At 38.0% G+C, this 9,306-nt stretch overlaps 1 protein-coding gene across 1 annotated transcript in view; it reads left to right on the top strand.

Annotated features, from left to right (window-relative positions):
* The window catches only part of TRIM37 (tripartite motif containing 37), a 169,340-nt gene that overhangs the window by 66,716 nt on the left and 93,318 nt on the right, over nucleotides 1-9,306 (top strand). Inside the window, exon 12 of the mRNA XM_007947920.2 lies at nucleotides 1,674-1,750. Coding sequence (XP_007946111.1) covers nucleotides 1,674-1,750 — 77 coding nt within the window. The remainder of the gene's footprint in view (nucleotides 1-1,673; nucleotides 1,751-9,306) is intronic.

The raw sequence follows: 9,306 nt of genomic DNA, 5'->3' as shown, positions 1-9,306 counted from the left end.
GCTGGTGGGTTTGAAGCGCCAGCCGTCTGGTTAGCAGGCAAGTGTCTTAGCCACTATGCTACCAGAGCTTCCAATTGAGTATTAGAGATGTTTATTGCTGTCAGGTTGGTCACTATGTCTGGGCCTCTTTGATGAACAGAGCTAGGAAATAAACATGTACATTGTAATGTGTGGGAGAGAAGGAGGTGAGAAGGTATGCCTCCATTTATTTATTTATTAAAAATAAAATAATTCAGTTATTGCTGATATTCCTACTCAAATTCTGGACTCTATTTTTTTTTTCCCTACTTCTATATTATATCTCTATCACTTTTGTTCCACTGTAGGAATCCTACTTCTCAAAAACAAAAGACAAAACAAAACAAAAAGAAACCAAACTCACTGCTGTTGAGTTGGATCTGACTCATAGTGACCCCTCTTGGGTTTTTCTGAGGCAGTATCGCTACCGAAGTAGATTGCCCAGTCTTCCTTCCGAGGAGTGGCTGGTGGGTTTGAACCCTCAACCTTCTGGTTACCAGTCAAATTCCTTAGGCACTATACCACCAGAGTTCATAGAAAATATAGAATATTTCATTATTAGTCATTTGCTTTATTTACCTTACTTATGGTGGTGTAGTGCCTAAGGCATTTGACTGCCAACCAAAAGGTTGGCAGTTCAAACTCACCAGCCATTCTGGAAGGAAGACTGGGCAATCTGTTTCCATAAAGATTTACTGCCTCAGAAACCCAAAGGGGTTCACTATGAGTTGGAATTGACTCGATGGCAGTGAGTTTGGTTTTATACAACAATCTCAGAATAGGCATTTTAATTCTACCATCAATATAATTACTGAGCACAGTTAAAATGATTTTTTTTGTATATGTTCTCCCTACTACCCCTCTCATTTTTTAAGTAATTGTACTCATCTGCATTGTCTTAACATAATACCTAGTCCATATTATGTGATCTCTTTTTTAATGCTTATTTAGTCTTGGTTCTTTACATAATGGTATATTTAATGTTTACGACAAGTACTTACGTCTATGTTCCTAGATTACTTGGTGTTCAAAGCTTGTTTTCTAGTAGATTCTACTGCAAGGCCTCATGGAAACAGTATTCCCTGAATTCTTGCATGTTGGAAACAGTTTGTGCCTTTTGTACTTGAAAGCCAGTTTGCTTGGTATAAAATCCTTGGCTATGTTTTCTTTCACTGGATATCTTAATATATTCCTCCATTTTCTTTAGGTAAAGTCTGATGATAATCTAATTTTCTTTCACTTAAATGACATTTGCTGATTTTGGTACCATAATAATCTTTTTGTTTTTAAGTCTTAATAATTTACTGCTATGTGTTTTGTTATTCTGGGTTGGTGGTTGGTATTCTCAGGTACATGGAGGGCTCTTTCAGTATGTAGTTTCAGATCATCTTTTAAAGAAAATTTTTCTAAATTATAGATTTTAGTATTTGTTTCTTTGGTTTTGGTTTTCTTTCTTAAGAACTTGTATTATCAGTATGTTGAATCTTCTTTGCCTATGTCAAATATTTATCACTTTCTCTGCAACCTTTAGGTCATTCATTAATTCTTTTTTATCTTAAATTTTTTTCTTTGCTTTTATTGTGGCTTAAATTTTTTGCATTTATCTTTTTAGTGATCTAGAATTCATATTTTTGTAACCTCTTACTCTCTTTTAGGATGGAAATGGAGTTGTGCGTGGCTACTACTTATCAGTGTTTCTGGAACTCTCAGCTGGTTTGCCTGAAACGTCCAAGTAAGACATGTAATTAAATTGCAACTTTTCCTATATATTCACATGCACTTTCTCTTAACAATTTTTGGTAATTACTATATTGTTAATGAGTAGCTTTGGTGGGACAGTGGTTAATGCATTTGGCTGCTAACCAGAAGCTTGGCAGTTCAAACCCACCAGCTGCTCTGTAGGAGACAGATGAGGCAGTCTGCTTCCATAAAGATTTGTAGCCTTAGAAACCCTACAGGGCTGATCTGCTGTGTTCTAGAGGATCTTGATGAGTAAGGATTGACTTGATGGCAGTGGGTTTTGGGTTTTTATATTGTTAGTAACAATTTAGATACAGACTTCTGTGGAATCCCTGGAATAGTATGATGGCATAGAGCAGTAGTTCTTAAATGTTTTGTTTCAGAACTCCAAAGAGGTTTCCTTCATGTGGGTTATGTATATTGATATTTTCTGATTTAGAAATTAGAACTTAATATTTTTAAAAAAATTGCATCAACTTTCTTAAAAATAACAATTAAGGTATTGGATATTAACATAAATAACATTTTTAATGAAAATGATTTAAAGAAGGGACCATTTTTAAGTTACTTAAGGATAGGGTAGGACTTCGCTTAGAAGGGTGGCACAAATGGGTGAGCTCTGCCCTACTGATGAAAGATTAGATTGGTGGTTTGAACCCATCCAGAGGTACCTCAGAAGAAAGGCCTGGCAATCTGCTTCTGAAAGATCGCAGCCATGAAAACTCTGTGGAGCACGGTTCTGGTGTTTGCCATGAGTTGGAATACATGTTTGCCATGAGTTGGAATTGACTTGATGGCAACTAGTATATAATTTTTTAAGTTGATAGTTACATTTGTTCAGGCTATCAGAAGGGAAGAATTTTAGTTGGAATATTCACATTTAAGGTTTTAGTTTTATAAGATTGGAGGTGAGGTGCTATGTAAATAATTTAACGTGGATTACTTGGCATATTTATTAGAAACATAGGTATATCTCATGAATTTAAAGAACTGAGGAAGATAATAAAAGAATGATCTTTTTTCTTAAACATTATATGCTTTTTAATCTAAAACAACTGATTTTTCAGAAATATTTATATTAAGCTTTTACCTATACTTGGTCCTTGGTAAGGAGCTCTGGTGGCTCAGAGCCTGAGGCATCTAACTGCTGACCAGAAGGCTGGCGGTTCAAATCCACCATCCATTCCTCGGAAGGAAGATCGGGCAATCTACTTCCATAGAGATACTGCCTCGGAAACCCAAGGAGGGGTTCCCGTGAGTCGGAATCAACTTGATGGCACTGAGTTTGTTTGTTTGCTTTTTTAAGGTCCTTGGTAAATTTATGACATTAATGTCTTTTTTTACCCAGATTTTCAGTATTCTTGATTGCCTCTGTGTGAATTTGGAGTTTTTCATTATTATTTATCTTTAAATAAAGAATAGTATTATCATTGTTAGCATAAGTCAAAAAACCAAACTCACTGCCTATGGTAGTTATGTTTGTGTGTCAACTTGGCTGGGCCTGGTTGAGTGGCTGGGCAACTGGTGGTAGTTATTCCCCATGATGAGACTGGCAATCAGCTCCATGGTGGGATTTACCATGTGGGATGTGGTCTGCTTCCTGTATATAAGGAGAAGCCTTGGGAATGGTCTCTAGCCTATGGCATGCTTGGACCCTGCATGTAGCCGTGTCGTTGCTCAGCAGCTTGCTATGCTCCGCTGACTTTGGGACTTACAGTGGACTTAAATTAATGGCTTGCTGTGTGGTTTGGTAACATCGGGACTGTGCCTTTTTGCTTGTCAACCTTGGGGCTTCTCAGCCTCAGCAGCCAGCAGCTGTCTGAGTGAAGAAATGCCTCTAGCTCCAGTGGGCTGGGCGTAGGAGGCAGAGCTGGACCCCAAGGTTGAGGGGCTTTCACCCAGCCCCTAGATCCTGGCACTTTGAACTTGGACTTAAAGCCTCCAAATTGTAAGAGTAAACTCCTGTTTGTTAAGGCCATCCCATTTGTGGTATATTTCTTGTCTGAACAGCACTAGGTAACCAGAACATTGCTCGTTGAGTTGCATCCAACTCATAGCGACCCCACCTTGGGTGTCCGAGGCAGTATCACTACGGAGGTAGATTGCTCAATCTTCCTTTTGAGGAATGGCTGGTGGATTTGAACCGCCAGCCTTCTGGTTAGCAGTCAAATAAATGCCTTAGGCACTACACCATCAGAGCTCCTATTTTCAGCATAAGTAATCTTATTTTGTCATAATTTGATATTTGTGAAAATGAAATATTATTTCTCTGAAAAATTTTTCTGAGGTTCAACTTTTGACTCTCCAGCTTATTTTTTAGATACTTACTTCTTTTAAATATCAAAAGCAATATACGCTCATGTTAAAAAAATCTAAAATAGTTCAGAAATATATAAAACTAAAAGAGCCAGTCTCCCTCTCAGATCTAAAATTAGTTACACTCTGGTGGTAACAGGCACAGAAGTGCCCAGATCTTGGCTTCTAAATACCATTCTCCAGTAATAAGAGCCAGGGCATTTTTGGGAAATGATTAATTTTAGGGCTGGTGCTGGGAGAATACAAAATGAACTTGGGAAATCTAGTGCTTTCAGAAAGTAGAGAAATGCACACATACACATACACACAATAGGATAGGGTCATAGTGATAAATGTAAATGGCAGAATAAATAAGGGAGAAAGTGCAACTATTTTTTCACAGAAGAAATCCAATTGATGTAAAAGAATAAAGGAAATGGAAAATCATTGCTAGAGATGTATTAATATTAAAGTAAAAGAAGTTTTTTTTTTGGTTGGACAATAAGGTGATTTATTATCTCTTGTATCAAGAAGGGCTGAGGTAGGAATGATCTAGCAGCTTAACAACCCCATCAAGAGACAGATTCATTCTTTTCTTCTCAGTCTACCATTTTCAGTGTGTTGGCTGTTGCCTTCATGATCTCAGCATGGATGCCACTGCTCCAGGTACAGACCCTTACCCATCAAGTCTAGGAACAAGTCCAGCTGTCTCTTTTTAAAAGTTAATTGGGTCATGTGACAACAGTGAACCAGTCACAGACAAGGGGCCACAGAAATTAGAACAGGGCTAGGATCTTGTTAAAAAGTTATAGCAGGGGGTCAAACTGGAATGAATGGTTTAGAAGAGTCAGGATTTATCTGAATTACTTGGGGGAGGGTTCATGGACAAAAATGGAATTTGTCAGCACTAATTATTAGGTGCCACCAAGTTCATGCCTATTCATAGTGACCCAGTGTGATAGTGGGAACTGCCCCATACCGTTTCCTATTCTGTAATCTGTGTGTGTGTGTGTGTGTGTGTGTGTGCGAGAGAGAGAGATTTGGGTCAAAGTGTACAGAGCAAATTATTATTTTTTTTTTAATTGGGATTTGGGTGAAACTTTACAGAGAAAATTCACTTTCCATACAGCAGGTCACATATATTTTGTCTCATGACTCCAATTTCCCACAGTGCAACAGCTCCCCTCCCACTTCCTCCCCATAATTACCTCTTCCCTGTGTCCTTCCCTCCCATGTACTCCTGCCCCATGAGCTGTCTCCCTGGGCATACACAGCCCTTCTATTCTCCCATGATTGTTTTCTCCAAGGAGTGTATCTACCTAATGTAAATGTTCAGCTCATAGGCCTATCTTTTGTTTGGCTGAAAGCCACAGGCGTGGGTTCAATGCCAGATCTAAAGGGCAGCTAGGGGCCATAGTCTCAGAGGGTCTTTCAGGCAGAGCAAATTTGTTTTCTGTTCAACAGTTCAGACACATTTTGGTTTGTGATACTGATTGCTATCTCTACAGTGTAACAGCACTTTTCTATTTGCTCCTGTGTTTACCATTTCCCATCGTTCTTCTTCCCTATCCTTCCTTCTTTCTGAGCTTTATCCTTGGGCAGATGCTGCCCTTTTGATCTCTTATGATTGGTCATTCCAATGAGTGCATATCTCCGTGGTATTATTGTTTACCTTATATACTTGTCTGTCTTTTGGCTGAAAGTTGAGCCACAAGAGTGAGTTCAGTTCCTGGCTTAAAGGGTGTCTAATGGCTATAGTCTTGGGGGTTCCATTAGTTTCTCTCAGACCAGTAAGCATTATCTTTTTTTATTATTTTGAATTTTGTTCTACATTTTTCTCTCACTCTATCCAAGACCTCCAATTGTGATCCCTTTCAGAGTGGTCAGCAGTGATAGCCAGGCATCATCTAGTTCTTTTGGTCACAGGGTTGTGTTGACTGGTATTCATGCAGTCCATTAGTTCTGTGAAAATTATTTCCTTGCGTCTTTGATTTTCTTCATTCTTCTTTGCTCCAGACTGTAAGAGACCAATAGTTGTACCTTAGATGGCCACTCACAAGCTTTTAAGACCCTGGTCATTACTCATCAAAATAGGATGTAGAACATTGCGTTTGTGGATTGTGTTATGCCAGCTGACCTTCGTGTCCCCTGAAACTATGGTCCTGAGCCCCCAGGTCCAGCAACTCATTCCCTCAAGGTGTTTTGTCACGGTTAAGAAGTTTTCATAACTTTTCCCCTGTATGAGAAACAGGATATTTGCATTGCTTTAAGTATCTCCCCTAGGATATTTTTAGTGAAATAGTGAGGATGAAATAATTACTTTATAATGGAAAAACCTGGCAGGCATCACCTAAAGCACACGATAAAATTTTACATCACTATTAGTAAGACATCGACATCGTATACCCCCTGATATGATGTGCTGAGAAGTGCACATAACTTCTGTAGGATTCTTTCCCAAATTCCTAACCTCAGTCTACTCATGAGATAGCATTAAGCAAATCCAAATTGAGGATATTGTATAACATCCCTGACCAGCCATCTTCAAAAGGTCAAGGTCGTGAAGGACAGGGTGAAACTGAGGAAAGTACAAGTTGGGGAAAAAAATAGGGAGATATGACAACTAAATGCAATGTTGGATCCTAATTAGATCTTGAAACAGAAAAAGGACATTAGTAGAAAAACAGGTGAAATCTGAATAAAGTTTGTAATTAAGTGAATAGCATTATACCAGTTCTTGGTTTTGACAATTGAGTCATGTTTGTGTAAGATGTTACCATTAGGGGAAGCCTGGTAAAGGATATGTGACAACTTTGTGCTATCTTTAACTCTTAAGTCTAAAATTGTTTCAAAATAGAAAGCTGAAAAACACATGAAATTGTAATGTCTTTGTTGACTTAATTTTTTTAGATTCATTTAATTATGTATTACTTTAGTGGTTAAATGTTGCTTTAATTTTTATTTGTTCACCAAAGTTGAAAGAAAATTAAAGAATTAAAGGTAATTGCTTAGTTGAGCAAAAACTTCATGCCAGTGTGTATGGATAGGCAAAATGCACAATGTCCCTAGAAAGAAAGGACTTTCAGAGACTTGCTCTGCACTTTAATTTATTGAACTTTTTAATGAAAAAGATGTAAATAGATGAAATCCTGACTTAGAGAACCATTAGGAAACCTTTTATAATTAAAGTCAGAGGTTGAAATTCACCAGGAGAGACAAAATTCAATGATAACACCTGTATTAGTTTTTTATTATTACTGTAACTAATTCCCACAAACTTAGTGGCTTTAATATAAATTTATTATCCCAGTGTTCTGTAGTTCAGGAGTTCAGGGTTGGCACTGCTGGTTTCTCTGCTTTGGGTTCCAGAAGGTTGAAATCAAGGTTTTGGAGGCTGCGGGAAGAATCTGCTTCTAAGCTCATTCATGTTGTTGGTTGAATCCAGTTCTTGCAGTTGTAGGGCTAAGGTCCCAGTTTCTTTACTGTCTCCAGCTACAGGTTGACCTTAGCTCATAGATGGCTCTCTCTAGTCCTTGCGTGTGGTTACCTACCTCCAAGAGCAAGCAGTGGTGTATGGAATATGTCCCCTGCCTGGAATCCTATGAATTTCTTTTGTTACATCTCTTTTCTAGCTGGAAAAAGTTCTATACCTTTAAGGGGATAACCTCCCTATCGTAAGGTCTGTAATCTTATGGATCTTAAAACTGTAAATTCCCTTTGGCATGGAACTTCCTATTTTATAAGTTCTGGAGACTAGGGCACTGACATCTTTAAGGCACCGTGATTCTGGTTATTCATTAGGAACCTGTAAAAAGAAAAAAAAAACTTTCGTCTTACAAGTGTGCGCAAACACACACACATGCATACACATGTGAAATCTGTTTGATTTTCCTCCTTAACTTTAGTTTCCTCTCTTTAAACCTAAATGTTGTGAGGACTTTCTTATTTGTCATTCCAGATGTGTTGATGCATATATATCACAGAAATCTGAAATAGTACCTTATAAATTGTTCTGCAGCTTCACAATTTCCATTAATATCTTCAGAGATATTTTCCTTCTAGTACACATATATAACAATGCCATTCTTTTGAACAGCTACAATGTCTAGTATTCCTTTATTTGCCTATAACATTATTTAACTAGTGCCCTATTCAGGCCATTTATGTCACTTCTGAATTTTTACTTTTACAAACAGTGATGCAGTAAATACCTATTTTTATGTATCTTTGGCTGCTCACATGACTATGTCTGTGGGATAAATTCTTTTTTATTATAATAATAATAATATTTTGTTTTTGATGAAAGTTTATATAGCAAATTAGGTTCCCTTAACAATTTCTGTACATATTGTTCAGTGATATTGTTCAGGTGGTTTTATGTTAATCTAGCTTCCCTGACTGCCCCCCATTTTATGTTCTCATCTTTTTTCTTTTAAGATTGTTGTTGAGAATATATGGTGTATGCAAAACATACACCAGTTCAACCTTTGTACGTGTACAGTTCAGTAACATTAATTACATTCTTTGCATTGTGTAACCGTCCTCACCCTCTTTTTCTGATTTGTTTCTTCCCTATTAACATGAACTCACTACTCCCTAGGGTTCCTATCTGACCTTTTTTTAATTTTGTTTTGTTTTATATATATTTTTTTTAAATTGTGATTTGGGTGAAGATTTACAGAGCAAATTTACTTTCCATACAGCAGTTCGCGTACACTTTGTCTCATGACTTTGACCACAATTTACCACAATGCAACAGCTCCCCTCCCACTTCAGATAATTACCTCTTCCCTGTGTCCATCCCTCCATGCCCTCCTGCCCCCTGAGCTGTCCTTGTGCAAAAACAGTTATTCTTTCTCCCATGATTGTTCTCTCCAAGGAGTTTATCTACCTGAGGTAAAGGTTCACCTCATATGCCTGTCTTTTGCTTGGCTAGAAGCCACAGGTGTGGGTTCAATTCCAGACCTGACAGGCAGCTAGGGGGCATAGTCTCAGTGGTTCCACCAAGCTCTATCAGACCAGCAAACTTGATCCCCCCCCCTTTTTTTTTAATTCTCCAAATGATTTTGAATTTAGTCCACATTGTTCTCCCTCTCTATCCATGATCTCCTACATCCCTTCCAAGTGGTTGACTTGGGTAGCCGGGCACCATCTAGTTCTTCTGGTCTCATAGTTGTTTAGGTTGCAGATCAGATGGTGTACCAGTCACTAGGACTGATTGTTTCCATTAATTTTGGTTTTCTTCTTTCTTCT

This window comes from Orycteropus afer, unplaced genomic scaffold (assembly GCF_000298275.1).
Source record: "Orycteropus afer afer isolate SDZICR_OR568_19922 unplaced genomic scaffold, OryAfe1.0 scaffold00196, whole genome shotgun sequence".
Taxonomy (NCBI): domain Eukaryota; kingdom Metazoa; phylum Chordata; class Mammalia; order Tubulidentata; family Orycteropodidae; genus Orycteropus; species Orycteropus afer.
This window is presented reverse-complemented; position numbering and strand designations above follow the sequence as displayed.